Source organism: Scatophagus argus, chromosome 20 (assembly GCF_020382885.2).
Source record: "Scatophagus argus isolate fScaArg1 chromosome 20, fScaArg1.pri, whole genome shotgun sequence".
Lineage (NCBI taxonomy): Eukaryota > Metazoa > Chordata > Actinopteri > Scatophagidae > Scatophagus > Scatophagus argus.
Window position 1 is genome coordinate 2,708,889 of NC_058512.1, and position 18,813 is coordinate 2,727,701.

An 18,813-nucleotide genomic window follows, 5' to 3' on the forward strand; every position below is an offset into this window, starting at 1 on the left:
CTGGGTTCCATGATGAAATGTAGAAGCTTGTCCCATAATCAGGACTGATTCAGTTTTGATCATCCTGTTTAAATTCTGTCATTGCTGACCCCCGGATTGTTCGTTTTCGAATAAATATCACATTATGGGATAATATGAATAAATACAGAAGTAATATGGCATATTTCCTGTATGTATTTCCAGATGTAGTGTCTGTTTTGGCGTTAGTTCATTTTTTAAAAAATGGGGGGAAAAAATGCCCTGAAATAAAACAATTTAGTTCTACAATTAAATAAAAAAGGTTCAACAATTGTTCCATAATTTATTTGTGCCTATGACTTTATTTCATTGTCTTTTCCTCTTTATCTCTTCTTTATGCTGCATTGTGTTTCCGTTATAGTGTCCCTCTCTGCACAGTCCTACAGCGCCCCCAACAGGTGAACAGTTGTGTTGCAGCCGATCTGACAGACGATAACAGCCGTCCCCATAGAGACAGGCTCCGACAACAGGGCTGTCCGGGCACCGTTAGACCCGTTAGTCGTCTATCTGGAGCGATGACAGCCTCAACATGACACAGCTGCCTTCTGGACATTAATAGTTTCCTCGAAAACACACTCCCGGATGGTTGCCAAACAGATTTATTTTTTATTATTGGATTAACGACCATCAGCCGCAGCTTTATCCTGAGAGGCCGGAGATTTGTCTCTCTGGGCAGGGAGGAGTCCTCTATCATTTCACCGATAGCTGAAGGCAGGTCAGCATGTTTTAGCACCTCCATCTCAAACGCAACGCCGTGAGGAGGACCAAATGCACTCTTAGAGGTGAGTCTTTGTGTAGATTAGCTAGCTAACCTAGCTAGCACCGTTTGAACTTAACGGTGCAGGGTTAGCGTTAGGTCATCGTGGGCAGCCTCGATTGGACCCAGCTTTCAAATAACCCACAGCGGCTATCAAAGATGCTAACGTTTTGTCTCATTTTTGGGGTATTTAATAAACCCGGAGCAGCTCTCATTCATGTCAGCAGAGTACGGCTTTTCTCTTTCACTCCAACGCAACACACCATCAGCTGATCATCAGCTGAAACGATGTGCAAATAAAGGACGTTTTTTCTGGGGGGGGGATTTCAAAATGCATACATGCGGCCATAGCATACGAATCATGGTGATTTGACAGCAGAGACAAATGCAGTACCACCATGATGGAAAGGTGAGTGCAGGCTCTACGTGTGGTGCTTAACAGCATCACTGGCAGAGCAGGTGCTGTCAGCTAGCCAGGCCCTGCTTGTTGTTCTCCGTATCGATGATGTAATGGATGCCACTGGCAGTAATGTTCCCGTGTCTCTCCGTGCAGGATGGACGCGGATGTGGGTGCTGGTAGGGACAGCACCTGGAGGAGAGCAGCATCAGCAGCAGCGGATGATTCCGGAGGAGGAGGAGGAGGAGGAGGAGGCTGCATGGAGGCTCAGGTCGTACCTCTGGAGCTCTACGACTCTGCAAGAGCCAAGATAGATGCAAATCTCCGCTGGTTGTTTGCCAAAGCGTATGGTGTAGGTAAGGCTGCCTCCGTTTTCCCTCTCACTAGTCAGGCCTTTTTTGTTATTTATTTATTGGAGCAAACTTGCAATGTGCACAAACTGAACTCGAAGCCGTTTAGCGCAGGGCAAGTGTGTACATCCACATGGGATACAATGTTAGCTGCCTCACATGTCAGAGTCTGTATGATATTTGTACAGTACAGGCTCTGCACCTGCACTGACAGGTAATCCTGTTAACTGAGGCCAAACAATTGAACCAGCTCCTTTTCTGTCCAGGAGAACAACAAGGACAACACACATATGTTTAACCAAAGACATAATAACAACAGAGTCATTAACCCTGCATGTGTGTTGTCTGGCAAGCACATTTCAGTGCTTCATTTACCAGCTGATGTACCGTCCAGTGTGTAACTCAAATTGTTTAGCCGAGGCAGTAAGCCATCCATATCTTTACCCGTCTCATCTCCAGTCAACTTCATTATGCTTGTTTTTTTTTTTTAGTATATGTGGTGTTTTTTGTTTTCAGGAGAGCTGGTCCATCTCTTCTATAAAATATCACAGGAAAACTCTGCTTTCAACATCAGACTGGTATCAATGGAAATAATCACAGTAGATAATGTAGTCAGATTACTGCGATTATGCCTGAAGGGTTCTTTTCACTATCAAAAACCTCCCAAGACAGAGACATTAATACCACAGCAGCAGTCCAGACCCTCATGCTTAGGCCAACACCACACGATCAGCCACAGTCTTTTATATGCAGGTCACTAGCCTGCCCAACACTGATGAAGTCTACCAAAACATTAAAAATGATTGCTCCTGTAGGCTGTAAGTAAATGTCTGTAAATTACCCCTTGAATGTGGGTTTTTGTGTCACTCGCTGATTGCTCTCTGGGGAGTGTGAGCAGGAGGTCAGCTGTGCTGCTCGTTCGGGTCTGCTGGTCTCTGTGATTTTATTATCAGTTTGACAGTGAGGCGTTTGGAGGGAGACACAGAGAAAGTCTTTCACTGAAGGAAGACTCTTAAGCGTTTCCTGCCCTGCGCTGCTGTCTCCGTTGCAGCTGATGACTCAGTAAATTGACTCTGAGAGGGGGAACAAAATCCTAAAATTTAAAAGCTTGTAATGTGTGGTGATGTAAACAGCAGCTGATCATTAAAAAGAAGGACTGAAAATGAAAGATGACTTGTTTCTGTTCCAAGTAGGTGAACACGCACTCAGAGGCACAACCAGCACTGCACCACATCGGCACGATTGGTGTCAGCTGGAGCATTTTGATGTTTAACGTCGATGCTGGAAATATCTGGGGCTCTGCTTTACTGATCTGTTACCCAACACTGTCTGCATGTGTTGTTCCAAGGCAGAGATCAGATGCCCATAATAAACACCAAACCAGCAGCCTTTCCCTCATCCAGCTTCCTGCTTTCCTTAATCTGATTGGCTCTTCCTGATGTCAGTGCCAGAGACACTTAGGAGGCCTTTATAACAAGGGTTCATGCACTAACTGCACCCTGTGTTAACTTCTTTTAAACAACTGTTATCATTATATTATTTCAACTGATCTACCAAATGTTAGCAATTAGCGAAACCTCTTCACTTTTTGTTTTGTGGTTTTGAGCTCTTACGTCTTACTGATAAATGCTTTATTATTCCGCGTTGCTGTCACTTCGGTGCAGTGCCAAAGCAGACGTGGTTTACTTAGGAATGAATTTTTTTGGTTAAAAGTCTGTCACACTGTGGGACAGCCCACTGACAGGGACTAATGAATATATTTCTTACAAGAGGCCTATCGTATATCATACTAACCTGCAACTGTGCAGGATTTAGGTGAAACCCCCACTGACTATGCTAACATGAATCTACAGTAAATGACCCAAAACATATCTGTGGTGTGCTTTGAGACAATAACTGGTGTTGAAGTACATGTCTGTTTTATGTTTGTTTTCTGTGATACAATCCCTGGTCATTGATAGTCAGTGTGGAGGTCAGAAGAACCAAAACACTCTTATTAGATTAGAGTGCAAAGCCACCAACACAGCAGTGTTGGGAGGACAGTGTTGTCTGTGTGCTGGTGTGAAAGTCAGCACAGCCCGTCACATGTTTAAGTGCTTAATGGGATTGGACCTGAAGGCTTTTGTCTCCACGCAACACAGCCTGTTTGTTTAGACTCATGATGGTTTCATTGATGGCCTTGGGGTGAAACCTCCAAATCTTACTGAAATGTTATCACTGGAAATCATTTACTTTATTTCTCATCAGTCACAAACTTTCCTCTTCACCAAATTATGAATTAGATTTAGATTTATTGTGGTGTTCCTAAGTGGGATTATTGTTGGTGCCGCTTTCACAAAAGCACTAGATGACTTTCTGATTTCCTCAGAGGAGCATCTGCCGACAGCATAGGACAAAAGCATGAGTCTGTTGATACATCTAGTCCCGAGCCGAGACGTGGAAGCAGATAGAAATGGTGCCAGGTTGCCAGACAGTCGGCCTTCATTTTCCCGGGAGATTTCGTGCCCAGTGGCGGACAGAATTGCACAGCCAAAACACAGATTATGGTGTCATTATGCTGAAGCCATTACATTGTACAGTCAGTATGTATTTCATCATGATATGTTAAAGCAAAAACTTGTCTAGAGGATGAACTGTATACTGAGAAATATTGTAGTTTACCTGAGCCGTGACATAGTTTTGCTTAGGATTGTTGGTGAAATTTTAAATATATTTATGTTCTCTGGTATCATTTCCTGGATTTCTGTTTGCAAACACAAACACATACAAGCAACGAGGTACGAGTGCCATGAACATGCAAAAGCATACGTGAGCCACACATTAGACACTTCACTGATTGGTTGTTATATTGGCTTCCAAGTGTTCCTGCTGGGTGAATCAGCTTAAGATTGATGTTTTCCCAAACATACCATCTCGAGGAGGATTCTCCATGCAGCCTTCTTATTGGGGAGAATGGTCTGCAGAGCCTGACAGCCCTGCCCCGACTGTCAGCAAGATCTGTGCTGATCAGTCTGACCGTGTGTGAAAGAACAGGGACAAAGGCTTTCCCTGCACCCCCTCCTCTTGATTTCACACAAACACACACATGCACTCTGGACTGGGCTTTAAAGCTTGGATCAGGTGGATAATAAATATTTAAGTAGTATTTGAAATTAGGATTAGAGAGCAGCTCCTGCGTCCTCCTTCACCTCTCCTGGTGTCAGGGGCCATAAAACAATCAAGTGAGCAGGCCTCGGTGAGGAGATGGGAAAGCAGCCCAGCCCCCACTTCCTGGCCATGCTGCCCCCCACCCCCGATCACCATCTCCACAGCAACCAGAGAGGATGAGAGGGCACTGTGGGACAGAGTCAAGCGAGATGTGTTTGTATATCTGCCGGAGGAAGACATGGAGGATTTGCTTTTGTCAAGAAGAACACAAACGGGGCAGATCAAGACAGACCCGGAAGGGTGTATGACAGCCAATTTCTCACTTGATCTGGGATTCTCGTGCCCATATGGCCGCACTACACAACAGCAGAGGGTGAGATAGATACTGTAGGTAGACTGTGCCAAGCAAGCAGTCTGTTGTGCAAGGCCCAGCTAAGGTTTTCACAGTGTGATGCAGCTCTTATCTGAGCCTGCTGTGCGTGTGGATGTGTTGTGGGGACATAAGTCTGTTTACGCAGTCACATTGTGGGGATTTGCCTTCCTTATGGGGACAAAATGCAAGTGATTTCCAGTCAAGATACGAGTGTATGGAGGTGGAGAAAATCTGTAACCAGAACCGGGCAAAAAGAACAGTTACACTTAAAGTGAAATCCAAAAGCCTAGTACCTGCTCTTAATTATTTACAGGATATTATCAGCTGTGTATTATTAATATGATATCAGTATTTTAATATTTAATATCACAGTGTTGTCGCTGAGATCGTGAGTTGTGCGACACAGCTTTATAACGTTCAGACGTTAGATTGTGAATGTGAGCCAGTGAGCCCAGTTTTTCAGTCATAAACAGTCTCCTTGTTTATTCCTACCTAAATTTACCCAGATAGCGCTGGAGACAACATTTCGTCAGTGCTTCAGGCCTTTAACTGTGGATTAACATGTCCAAGGCATATAAAAATAGCTGCCCCATGTCTGTGTCCATGAGCAGAAAGACACTAGACTGGCTGGGACGACGCCATCAGCTTAAGCATCACCACTAAGCCCTGTTAGCTCATTGGCTTAAAGCCTCTGCTCCACCTATAGGCCTGCAGTCTTGCTACCTGGTATGTTGTTTAACCATTGGCTTTGTCTCAATGCTCTCCTCTTGGGCTGGTTTCTCCTTAGACAGTCTAATACCTTGAGAATCTGTGTCCTGTTACATAACAAAATGCAGCATTGGTGGACACGTGTCACATGTGTAAAAATAGCTGGATGTATTGTGTCATTTGTGACAACTTTAATCAGTAAAATAAATAGTTAACCCTGTTTGAAATAGTTAACCCATTAATTTAATAACATTACACATAAGCTTGCCATTCTTTTCCAGATCACGTCCCTGCAGACCTGCGGGACCCCTTCTATACTGACCAGTATGAGCAGGAGCACATCAAGCCCCCCATCATCCGCCTGCTGCTATCCGCAGAGCTCTACTGCCGGGTGTGTGGGCTCATCCTGCACGCTGAGCAGGCCGCCTCGCTCCACAGCCACCAGTCTGTCATCCAGGCCCTGTCCAGGAAAGGCATCTATGTCCTGCAGACGGACAACACACCTGTCTCCGATCTGGACCTCAGCTTGGCTCCCATCAAGATGGTGGGTAGCTTAACCTTCATGTCGAGTTGTCTACCGTCATTAACTTTTGCTCCAGCCAGGCCTAAAGTGTTCTGACACCTGTAATCTGTGGATTGGCTGTATTTGACTTGTTGGACCGTTTGTAAGGCTTCTGCATTCTTGAGAGCTCAAGGGGTCACTAAAATAAAAGCGTCAGGGTGATAATAATGATGAAAATGTAAATAGATTAGGTTTAAGGAGTACAGATTCAAGGAACCTCAGTCATTTTGTCAGAAGTTAAGCAAATATTTTGAATTTTGTGGTAAACTGCCCCTTTAAGGTACGTTCTCTGCGGTACTATAACCCAGAGAACTGGCAACCCGCACTTGCCATGTGGTAACAAGCTAATATGACTTTGCTTTCCAAATGTGAGCCAAGAGAATTGGAAAAACTAATGCACCGGTGGTTGTGAGTGTTTTGCAGGTTTTAGAGTGTATTAACTAAAATATTCATGAGGCAAAATGAAACCAAAGGATCAGCGTTTGTCATTTAGAGGTGCTAGTCAAATCCCACAGATGTGAAAACACAAAAGGCAACAAGATGGTGAAGAAACAGCGTAAACAACGTTTAGGTGTCAGTAGATGAGTGTAGTCATTGCTCTTGGCTACACAAGATTCAGATGAAGCTCGTGTGGAGACGCTGAAGGGACTCTGAGACCATCATTACATGAAACAGATTTCTTTGACAGCCATTAATCAAGTGTGTGTGCAACTGTCATTTTTCACAGTGTCTGAGAATGAACTGATCCGGCCACGTCTATCATTTCCATTATAATGAAATCACCTTTCTGAGCGAAAAGGAATGTGCCAAGTCTCCAGCAAAAAGCACACACACACACACACACACGCTTTCATGTTGTACAGCTTTACCCCTGGCCTTTTTGTACGAATAAAAAAACAGCATGAGTCATACAGTAATGTCATAGCGATCAGGAAGTTCGGCTCTGTTTCCATGGCAATTCAGTGATGGAGCATCTCTTATGGTTGTAAAATCAGTGTTGTCTCCACTATTACCAGAAAATCACACATACTCAATGTGCTACTCTTAATCAAACAGTACAATAACTCCCTCTAACATGATGCCTGCCAAATCCATAAGTATGTTTCTGATGCAACGTTCACTGGCAACTCAAAATCTTCTTCCAGAGCTCCCACATCCCCCTCATTGATGCCCTGATGATGGCCTATGTAGTGGAGATGATCAGCATAGAAAAGGTGGTGTCCAGCGTCAAGCGTTTTTCCAACTTTAGTGCCTCCAAGGAGCTGCCTTTTGACCTGGAAGACGCGATGGTCTTTTGGATCAACAAGGTAAGAACGGAAGCAGTCACAGGTGTTAACGTCTGCATTTGTGGCTTCGTCTGTCTGCGTTGACCCACAGCGTTTTGGTCGCTGCAGGTGAACATGAAGATGAGGGAGATCGTGGAAAAAGAGCTGAAAATGAAGCAACATCTGCTGGAGTCACCCAGTCATCAGAAGGTGAAACGCTGTCCCTTTGTTTCATTTCCTGGACTCACACTTCCTCTGTCTGTCTTTAGCGGAGCTTCTGTTTATTGTCCTTCTGCCTGGGATTTTACATGCAGGCATCATTTCCTCACTGGGTGCACTAACTGCCAGGTGTGTAGGTGTAGTCGGCAGATCTGGAATGCGTTGTGACCTGACGAGCACCTCACATCACGCACTGATCACAGATTCACATTGTGTGTTGGTGGGACTTTCAAAGCGCGTTTTCAGCAGAGGGCAACAATATTTACCATTGTTGGAACACGTCGTACTGTCAAAGTGCTCTAAAGAACCCCAGTAGGTAAAGACAGTTAAAATGGATTGAGTTTAACTGCAGTATAACCTGGAGTGTCGAGGGGTGTAAACATAAAATTCTAAAGTAAAATGTTGTTGATGTTTGGCTCTGTTAAAAGTATTAGCTACAAGCTGTTTGTGTTTGCAGTATCCTCATGTGTGCGCAGATGATGATCGCTGCATTACTTTGATATTGAAGGAAACTTAAAAAACATAATGATTCTCAGGCAAGTTCTAGAGTTATATCGAGCGTAGCTTAAGAGGTATTGATATCCTATGGGGGTGGAAGTCATGCTGAATCTGTTTGTTCATATTTGAGTCAGAAAAGGTGTATTACAGCTAAAAGACAGGTGTTATTTTGGGCTTCTTTTTAGAGGGTAATGGTGTTGCGGCAGTCTGAACTAATGTGACAATACAAAGCAAAATCAAATGTCTCCAGTCTTTTTCCTCCTCTGCTTCTTGTCTGTAAAACTCCACATTCTCGACTCTCTGTGCCTAACCCTCTTCAGTTATCTTTAGGATCAGATCTGTCTCCATGGTAACAGGGGATAATCTGATGTCTGTCTGTATTCAACCCTTGACTTGTCTGCTGCTCTTCCTCTTTGTGTCCTCCCAAATGTTCCTCCCCTTTCCTGCCTCTTGGATGCTAGTCTCCCTCCAAATGGTACTGGAAGCTTGTGCCTGTAAGTGCAACTGCGAGCAATCTGCCGTGTGAGTGAGTGTGTCTGTTTGAGGTGTGTGTGTGTGTGTCAGATGAAACAGCACGAAAAGGAGCTAAACCAAAACTAATAGCTCATGAGATACTCAGCAAAAACACCCATCGTGAATTCAAGCCACTGTATTCTCTGTGAAAAGGTACAAAAGAGAAGGAGCAGCAAGCTCACGACTCTCGTCTTCTCCCCGCTCGTTTTGCTTGTGCTTTGCATGAAACCCTTTAGTGATTCCTTCATTTCTCACATTCATCACTCGTTCCGTTTCTTTTTTCTAACTCATTGTTGCCATAAAGCAGCATGTCTGGAGTTTTAAGTCCAGTCATCCAGTCATGTACCTCCTGCCAATCATTTCTGTCTTCCCTCACCAGCCTCACATATTGCATGCTCTGGCCCTCTGCTTATTGGAGCCAGTGGAGTTCTCTCGCATGGTCACCATCGACCTTTTCCTTGATTTCATTCTGACTTTTATTGTCTTCCCACTTCTTATCATTTGTCACATGCAACAACTAGTGAACTGACCTCCCTCAGCCGTAGTTAGATGATCATTGCTGGTCCTCATTGTGCAACACGGCTGGTCTGATGCACGAGAAAAGACTCCACATGACGTAATCTTTAATTAATTAAATTAAGTCCATCAAGCATTGGAACCCATTTACAGACACCCGCTCTGGAGTTCATGTGTGAAAGAGAGTAACTGACAAGTGAGAAAAGTTTGTGTGTGATGGGTGAGCATTGTGTGTGATCAGATCACATTTGTGTACTTTTTGTTTAATCCTGTGCCCTCTCTTGCTGTGCAGGTGCGTTACCGCCGAGATCACCTGTCAGGTCGGACACTTCAGTACTTCCCTCTGTTGGACGACCTGCTGAAGGACGTGTGTGACGGCACAGCTCTGCTGGTCGTGATCCACTTCTATTGCCCAGAACTCGTCAGACTGGAAGGTGCAGTAACACTGGACTCGTTGCTCTCTGTAGCCCACCAGTCCACCAGTCTGTGGCCTGATTATTAGGTCACTGATAAGTGACCTCTGTTGTCTTGTTCTGTGCAGATATCTGTCTGAAGGAGGTTCCCTCCATAGCAGACAGTGTGTACAACATCCAGCTACTAAAGGAGTTTTCTAATGAATACCTGAACAAATGCTTCTACCTGAAGCCTGAAGACATGTTGTATTCTCCACCAGTACTAAAGGTGAGCCCAGAAACTACTAACATACTTTAAGAAAAGGCTCTGACAACATCGTCATGTCCTCCTATTGACCTTACACTTGATCTTTGTGTCTTGCAGAATAATGTGATGGTCTTTATTGCTGAGCTCTTCTGGTGGTTTGAGTATGTGAAGCCAGAGTTTGTGCAGCCCAGGGACCTACAGGAAATCAAAGATGGTATCACACACGGTCTACTGTGATATGTGCTTGTCATTTACTGACCTGCTAATGGCTAGTGTGGTAAAATATCTCATAGAATCTCTTCTAATGGCTGATATCCCCTTCTGTCATCTTTGTAGTGCGGTTGCTGCTGCAGCCTAAGGGCTCTCGACCCCACGCTCCCATCTCCAATGTCACCAAACGTAGTTTCTTGCCATCATCACACTCTGCTGACAACTTGACCACGCCCACAAGCCCAGAACTCAGGTATCATCCAGTGACTGTGTTTTCCAGCAATATCACACGAACGCTATTAGACTTTCAACCTTGAGTTTCGACTGTTGTACTGTTGTTTTAAAGCTTCTTTTGTTCTTTCTATTCATGTTTGCACATTTATACACTTGTGACGTAAGGCTGTGACTATAGAACACATATACTATACATTTTTACTATTCATACACTAGTAAATATGGTAAAAGTCACAAATACGAACAAGCTCTATGTGTGACGTACTTTTAAATCTTTGGATGCACACCATCAAAGTTACATTAGAGGAGCTTTCTCTATATAATAACATTTTACATGTTTCATTAACTAAAATAGATTTAACTTTAGAACCTCTGTGTCTTTCCCTTACAGCACTAAACCAAGCTCATTAAGCCCATCTCACTCTTTACTACCCCTGAGGCAGAGACAACACAAAGTGGCTGAGGAGGTCACTTCAGGTAATAAAAGAAAATATTGACTCAGCCTCATTTAGCCACAAAGCTCTTCAGAGAAATGGGAGAGGGAACATGGAGAGTAGGATGAATCGTCTGACTGTTCCCTGAAGGTGAAATGTACCTAAGTTGTGTTCTTGTATCTTAATGTCCACTTTTAACAACAAGGTACTTAATGGGTTATTAACTGAAGCATTTAACTGAATATTTAGTCTTTTAACATTCATACTTGTACGCTTATTTTACGTCAGATTTTTTTTATATTCTATTTCATAGTTCATTCCCCAAGAGCAGATTATTTTAATCATCTACATTTAATGTTGCATATCCGAAAAGTCGTTTTTGTAATAACAGCCGTGTCTACTTTGTACAGAGCTTAGAAATAGATCCAACTCTGTGACACGTACAGATGGACAGCATCAGGGCTCGATACTGGCATGGCCAGAGAGGAGGCCGAGGTGAGCAGTGTGACCACACTCCCACAGTTATTCAATTTAATGCTCTACAGACAATTATTGTTCCATGAGTCATTATCCGTAACTCACATTAATCATATTCCTCCTTCTGTCCCTGTCCAGGCCTTTATCCCAGCCTTACGGCCTGCGTTGTCCCGTGGAGGACGACGCAGACAGTATCAGCCTTGCTCGCTCCATCAGCAAAGACAGCTTGGCCTCGAACATAATGAGCATCACCCCCAAGCACATGCTGGGGTCAGGTCCTCAGCTGGCTCAGCACAGACTCAGTGGTCAAAGCCTGCTTAGTCACATGCGCATAGAGGACGAGGAGGAGGAAATAGAAGAGGAGGAACTGGTTGCTGTAATCCACCCATCTGCGTTTTCTCGACGTCGACTTGGGAGTGACATGGAGCAGGATGAGCTGGAAATCCAGAGTGCTTCCTCCACCTCAAGAGTTTCTGATAATCGTCGCTCTCCCCGACTTGACACAGGTCCGTTTACTCCTGACCGCCAGGCAGACAGCTACTATCTGGAGCCTTTGATGCCTGCCATCCCAAAGCCAGCCAAAGAGAAGAGCATCAGCATGAACAAGGAGGAGGAGAGTGGTGAGAGTCGCCGTAGTGCTGCTAGGAGAACAGCCACCAACGTCCCAAGCATCTCTCAGAAGAAAGCCCCTGTGGCTGAGTCAAACATAAGCACATTCATGAACGTACCTGCGGCCGAATCGGCCCCTCACTGTCTCCGGCCACCCACAGAGGGGTCGGCAGACGTCTCTCAGTCTGGGACAAAACAGCCCCAAGGCTTTTTCCTTCATGTGTCAGGAGAACCAGAGCGCCACGGTCCTTTCTCTGCTGCTCTGGAGGGAGGGCATGACTCTGACTCTGACATTGCAGACTTAGAGGACGATGACGAAGACGACGGTGAAATGGATCTGACTAAGGAGGTGGTGAAGAGGGGAAAGGGAAAATACTTAGAGGAGGGAGAAGTGCGTGAATTTGGAGAGGGAGAGGGAGAGTCAGCCAAACTGAGAGAGGACCTGAAGGTTAGTGAGCGGGACGACAAGGAAGACTGCAGCGGCCGCTCGAGCCCTTGCCTCAGTACCGTATCCTGGGCCAGCAGCTGCAGTGCTTCGGGCAGCGGCAGTGTCAAGATGACCAGCTTTGCAGAAAGAAAGCTTCTTAAACTCGGCCTCCGTGATGGATACTCAAGTACGAGCAGCTCTCAGAAGACCACGCCAGATGGTTCTGAGGTTGCCCCCTGTCCTCCCTGGCAACTGAGGAGTGACTGCACTTCCGCCTGGACAGGGAGGGACCCTGTTTCTGTGTTGGGGAAAAATATGGTGGTGAGCCCCCAAGTTGTGCCTGCAGAGCTGCTGCATCTTCACATGCAGCTAGAGGAGCAAAGACGCGCCATCGAGTATCAGAAGAAGAAGATGGAGACCCTGTCAGCACGGCAGCGACTAAAGCTGGGGAAAGCTGCATTCTTGAACATCGTAAAGAAAGGTGGAGGGAAGAGTGACACACTTCCCCTGCCCCTGAAACACTCAGAATCTGCAGAATTAGCTGACAGGAGCAGAGTGAAGACCCAGTCTTGCAAGGACGACTCCTGTCTCGATGCTCTGAAGGTCCAGGCAGGTCAAGCAGAGGGAGGACAGATGAAGAGAGACAACAGGTTGTCCCAAGATAAAGTGGCTGAACCTGATTTGAACGAGTGTTCCCACTCCATAGACCTGCTCAATGAAGCTATCAGTTCCATTCAACAGCAGATGATGCAGCTCTCTTTACAGCAAGACCTTCTGATGAAGCAAGTGGTATCACCTCCAGAACATGTGGAATCAGGCCCTAACACAACCCCCAACACAGCACAATCAACATTCTCTACCTCAGACTCCACATCCTTTGCTGTTCACTTTGTAGATATTGGTGGCGGCACCTCCGTCCCTGCTCGCCGTCCCCCCAAGCTTAGCTCCAGCCAACGCAGCAAAGCCTCGGAGCAGAAACTGAGTAAAGACAACAGCAAGACGGCATCCAGCAAGTCTAATACTCCGTCCCCTGGAGAAAATACTGATAAAGACCAGAACACTGGGAATATTGCTGAGAGCTCCAAGTTAGGAAGAAGCTTTCAGAGAAATGTCACATTCAGGGTCCGTGATGACCTCAGCCAACGCAGCAGCGGAGACGGGACCGGCGGCAAAATGCAGGAACCACAAGTCATGTCCAGTACAGCAACGTCTTCCTCACAGGCTGCAGAACAACAGACGAACAAGGTTGCCAACTCAGGGAATGAGGCTGTGGGTGGAAATGAGACGACCAGGGTCAAAGGTCAACTGATTGAGGTCGACCTATCAGAGCTTAAGGATCCACTGGAGAGTGGAAGTGCAGATGTTACAGACTGCACGGCAGAGGGCGAGCAGAAGAATGTACTCGGCTTCTTCTTTAAGGTAAAAGTCAGGATTTCTCACACTGTTGTGTGTAACGTCTGAGTTGGAACATGGAGGGTAATGCCTGGGAAGCATAAATGTTTAGTCAATGATGATGACTCTTTTTTTATCCTTCAGGATGAAGAGAAAGCAGAGGATGAAATGGCAAAACGTCGCGCCGCCTTCCTCCTCAAACAACAACGCAAAGCTGAAGAGACAAGACTACGCAAACAACAGCAAGAAGCCGAGAGCGAGCTCAAACGAGACGAGGCCAGGTAGGTTTTCACTTCACACGCTCACACACTCATTGTAAGGATAAGGAACTGTCTAAGTCTACAGGGGGAGGCACTTAAATCCCACCATTCCCTTCTTCAAGGCGTAAGGCAGAGGAGGAGCGTGTTCGTAAGGAGGAGGAGAAGGCGCGGCGGGAGCTTATTAAGCAGGAATACCTGCGCAGGAAGCAGCAAGCGTTGATGGAAGAGCAGGGTCTGGTCAAGCCTCGGCCACGGACCAAATCCCGCAGGAACAGGCCGAAGTCCCTGCACCGTGAAGAGTCCAACAGTCTCTCCAAAGGATCCACCACACGTACGAACACCTCAAATGTGGCATATATTTTCTGTCTGTTTGACATGTTGAGTAGTGTGTTTGTCTGTGTATCATCTGATGTGCATGTGTGTGTGAACGTTCTCAGTTTAGTTGTACATTCATCGACATCCTCTGAGTGTGTACATGTGTGTTGTGCAGGTGATTCTCTGACGGTGTCCATGTTGATCAAAGCGAAGGGCTCAGCAGCAGGCAGCAGGGGAGGTGAACCTTCTAACCTGCTCTGCATGATGTCATATCAAGCACACACAGCCCATAAAAGTCATTTCTGGGAACCTGCTAAAGATTACATTCAAGGAAGATGAATATTTTTAGAGTAACTGACTTTGAGTTGTTTATGATCTATTTGTCATTTTGTTGTGTTGCCTGTTGTGTAGCCTCTGTTTGTCACAGACATGTAAACATTGTCAGGATCAGGACTGGATCTAAAACAGGTGTGGGATGGGTTAGCAATATTATTTTGTTTCGTAACGTAACCAAATCTTTCTGTCTCTGTCATTTTCAGCCGACCTGAGCTGCAGCTATCGGGGATCGACGCTCTCTTTGGCGACTGAGGCAGACAGTGTCATCTCTGGAGGGGCAGAGTCACAGAGGTGAGACTTCCTGTGTTGTAAAACGTCTTTCCATCTTGTGTATCCATGTAGTCATTTCTCTTACCGGTAAGCGTGTCTTCCAGGGCTGGATCTGTGTGCTCCATGGAGTCGTTCCCCGTGCTGAGCAGGACGTCCAGCAGGAACATGGAGAGGGACTGGGAGAATGGCTCCATAGCCTCCTCCATCACTTCGATGGAGTACACTGGTGAGCAGAAACACAGAAAACGCATTCATCTAACTCAAATTTTTGATTTGTTGTCCGCATCATGAAGCAGCCGTTTGTGCAGAAAAGCTTCTAGACCAGGTTAAGAAATGCTTTAAAACAACTTTTAACAAGATGGTCCGGTCCACCGCTTGGGAAATGTGCTTGTTTGCTTTCTTGTCGAGACTTGGACAGTAAGACTGATTCCACTCTCATATCTGCCCGGTAACCAAAACTCTTCCTTTAAACACTTACAGACTTTTATGCATTTATGTTATTAATCGTTTTGTTACGTTTTAGGTCCCAAACTCTTCAAGGAGCCGAGCTCCAAGTCCAACAAGCCAATCATCATCAACGCCATCGCTCACTGCTGCCTGGCTGGAAAGGTTAACGAGGGCCAGAAGAATGCTGTTCTGGAGGTCAGTGTGATCGCTTGAGATTAATTTATTTAGTGTGTAGAAGCCATGCCTGTGCAGCTGAGCATATACCATACATGGCTTTTTATCGTTTGTCTGACATTTCTCGTTAATGTTTCATCATAGTCAGAAATTACGTTTTGTGTCATCACAGGAGCTGGAGAAGTGCGAGTCCAATCACCTGATCGTCCTCTTCCGCGACGGCGGCTGCCAGTTCCGCGCCATTTACTCGTACTCACCGGAAACAGAGGAGATCGTCAAGTTCACCGGCACGGGGCCACGCACCATCAGCCGGAAGATGATCGACAAGCTCTACAAATACAACTCGGACCGCAAGCAGTTCACCGTCATCCCCGCCAAGTCAGTGTCGGTCAGCGTGGACGCTCTGACCATCCACAATCACCTCTGGCAGGTCAAGAGACCAGGAAGTGCACGGAGGAAGTGAGAAAGAGGAGGAGGAGGGAAAGAAGACTCTTGTTGTAGTTCTATCTGTTGGGCAGGACCCAATAATCTCTGAGATGACTGACTGAGGAGGTTAGAGGTGGTGGTGTCAGTCGACGAAACACCCGCCAACTGAATGCTCTGATGTTTTTCTTTTTGTCTTACCCTGCATGTCACACGTTTATGTTTTTTTTATTTGTGGGTACATCCTGCATTAATTAGGCACAACTGACGACGGACTGGTTCTCATGTAGCAGCGAGGAGACGGACCCTCAAGTCGAATTCCTCTGAACCTACTGACACTACTGATACCAGGTGTAGCTACAGCGAGGCAGTGGTGGACATTCACTTGACGAGGTCTTGGAAAGTTAAAGCTATTTCAGCTTGGCAAAAAAACAACAAAGCAAACCCTACTGCTGTGATTAATCAAGGCTCCACAAACAGAGCCCCTGTTATTCACTGCTAACTACTACTGGTCAGTGCTTTTAAGAAAATGGAGCTTTTTTTAAAAAAAGGTTTAAGTATGGAGTGGATGTTAGTGAGCGGTGAAGTCCTGTCTTGTTTTTATATTTAGTGTGCTTGGGGAAGTGTGTGAGTGTGTGTGTGTCAGGGGAGGAGAGAGCTGAATGTGCTGCTCGTACGTCCTGCTCCGAATGTGTTTTCTCACTCTCTCGATTATGCTTTAAAACTTCTGTCATGCAACAGAACGGTGGAGCAAAGCAAACTGTTCTTTATTATTATTAGTTTAGTGTTGGGAGACGTGTGCTGCTGTTACAGTGGAAGAGAAATAATGTTTTTTTTACAGTGGGGGGAAATGGTCGTCCAAGCGCTTTGAGGCTCAGTGTATTATACCTTTTCAGTAGTGCACTATATTGTGATAACTTCAAACTTACACTCCACCGCTCGTACGAGCCATCTGAGATCCTTAACTGGTTCATACTGCCGAACCAGAACGAGCTGAGCGAAGCCACCGGGCCGTTTGCTGCTCTTTTACTGAGATTTTAACGCAGCTTCTGGCACTCAACGCTGGTGATTTCCCCGTGATGACTGACTGTCAGCAGCTGGTACAGTGTGATGCTGTGGGGTTGGGGGGGCTGCACAATACTTGATATTTGTTTGCTGCATTTTGTACATTTTTGAGTAGTATTTTTTGTACATTACGTACAAGTTATGTTTACTAAAAAGCAGGCACTATTTTAAGGTTTATTCTGTTACAGGCTTTCAGAGATGTTATGAGTCTTATTTCTTTTCTGTGTTATATTGTATGTTTATTTTGAAGAGATATAATAAAATGCAACTAGGTATGTTTTCTGATCAAACCCCAAATGTCAGACTGTTCCTTAAAACTGCCAGTTCTGGGTTAAACACACGCAGCAATAGTAAGACTACATTATCAGACAAGTCAGTTTCAATGCACTTATTCATAATATAGCACTTTAATTTGTAAAATAAAATGAAACTCAAATACAAACATTTAAATGCGTAAGAAGTCAAAGAGTCAAAAATTCCTGTGTAGCATTTTAGAAATACATACGTTGTCCAAACAGCCACAGATGTAAATTAATAAGCGAATTCTTCCACTGAGCAGTGCAGAAAGTCAAATTAGGTTTTGTGATTACTAAGAGAGTACAAATCAAATGACTGCTTAATGGCACAGCATTGAATACATGGTATGTCCTGTTTAAAGGGTTAAACTAAACTACTGCAGTGCAAAAACCTCATCCTAACTAAGAAATGCACCGCAGCGGACACATAAGTAACCATCACTGTTTGTACATAACTTACTAATTAAAACCTCTACACCACTGAATAACTACTTCTATGGTTCAGCCACGAAAAATAAGCTCTCAAAGCTTTAATGCACATATTTTATATAAGTCACATAGTGTTTGAATGTTACGTTTGATTTGATTTGTGGTTGGTAGTAAACAGGTCAGTGTACGGTCCAGGGAAATTCAGAATACAGTGCATCCGGAAGTATTCACACCGCTTCGCTTTTTAACACATTTTGCTATATTACCGTCTCATTCCAAAATGGATTAAAGTAAATTTCTCCCTCAAAAGTCTACACAAAATACCTCATAATGACAAAGTGAAAAAAGTTTGCTTGAATTTTTTGCAAATTTATTAAAAATGAAAAACAAAAGTATTCACACTCTTTGCCATGACACTCAGAACTGAGCTCAGGTGCATCCTGTTTCCATTGATCATCCTTCAGAGGTTTCTACAACCTGAGTCGAGTCCACCTGTGGTAAATTCAGCTGATTGGACATGATTTGGAAAGACACACCCCAGTCTATAAAAGCCCTCACAGCTGACAGCATGTCAGAGCACAAACCAAGCCATGAAGTCAAAGCAATAGTCTGTAGACCTTAGAGACAGGATTGTGTTGAGGCACAGATCTGGGGAAGGGAACAGAAAGATTTCTGCTGCATTAAAGAGTGGCCACACAGAAGCCACTCCTCAGTAAAATGCATATGAAAGCCCACATGGAGTTTGCCAAAAGGCTCCTGAAGGAGTCTCAGACCACGGGAAACATAATTCTCTGGTCTGATGAAACAAAGATTGAACTCTTTGGCATGAATGACAAGCGTCATGTGTGGAGGAAACCAGGCACTGCTCATCACCTGGCCAATAACGTTCCTACTGTGAAGCATGGTGGTGGTGGCCTCACGCTGTGGGGATGTTTTGTGGCAGCAGGAACTGGGAGACTCATAAGGGTTGAGGGAAAGATGACTGCAGCAAAATGTACAGAGACATCTTTGCTGACAACCTGCTCCAGAGGT

General features: G+C 45.1%; 1 protein-coding gene across 7 annotated transcripts; it reads left to right on the forward strand.

The window, feature by feature from the left end:
* The first annotated feature begins 426 nt into the window (after window positions 1-426).
* On the forward strand, window positions 427-17,362 carry camsap1a (calmodulin regulated spectrin-associated protein 1a). 7 transcript variants are annotated; one of them, XM_046374594.1, is made up of 20 exons: window positions 427-800; window positions 1,329-1,528; window positions 6,032-6,294; window positions 7,458-7,619; window positions 7,707-7,787; window positions 8,756-8,788; window positions 9,616-9,757; window positions 9,865-10,004; window positions 10,101-10,209; window positions 10,320-10,446; window positions 10,819-10,904; window positions 11,272-11,356; window positions 11,477-13,793; window positions 13,911-14,047; window positions 14,149-14,357; window positions 14,517-14,579; window positions 14,881-14,968; window positions 15,052-15,173; window positions 15,471-15,589; window positions 15,741-17,361. In XM_046374594.1, exons 2-20 carry the CDS (start codon window positions 1,330-1,332, stop codon window positions 16,029-16,031), a joined length of 4,773 nt encoding a protein of 1,590 aa, XP_046230550.1. In that variant the 5' UTR covers window positions 427-800; window position 1,329; the 3' UTR covers window positions 16,032-17,361. The 7 variants fall into 7 exon arrangements, with proteins under 7 accessions (XP_046230550.1, XP_046230551.1, XP_046230554.1 ...); XM_046374595.1 differs by having other exon boundaries at window positions 10,101-10,197; XM_046374598.1 differs by lacking the exon at window positions 14,517-14,579 and having other exon boundaries at window positions 15,741-17,362.
* The last annotated feature ends 1,451 nt before the right edge of the window (window positions 17,363-18,813 follow it).

Coding starts and splice junctions, on each gene's coding strand:
- camsap1a (XM_046374594.1), top strand. CDS start 1,330: ATGGACGCGGATGTGGGTGCTGGTAGGGACAGCACCTGGAGGAGAGCA. Junction 14,580..14,880: donor AGCAGCAGGCAGCAGGGGAG/GTGAACCTTCTA, acceptor TGTCATTTTCAG/CCGACCTGAGCTGCAGCTAT. Junction 15,590..15,740: donor AGAAGAATGCTGTTCTGGAG/GTCAGTGTGATC, acceptor GTGTCATCACAG/GAGCTGGAGAAGTGCGAGTC.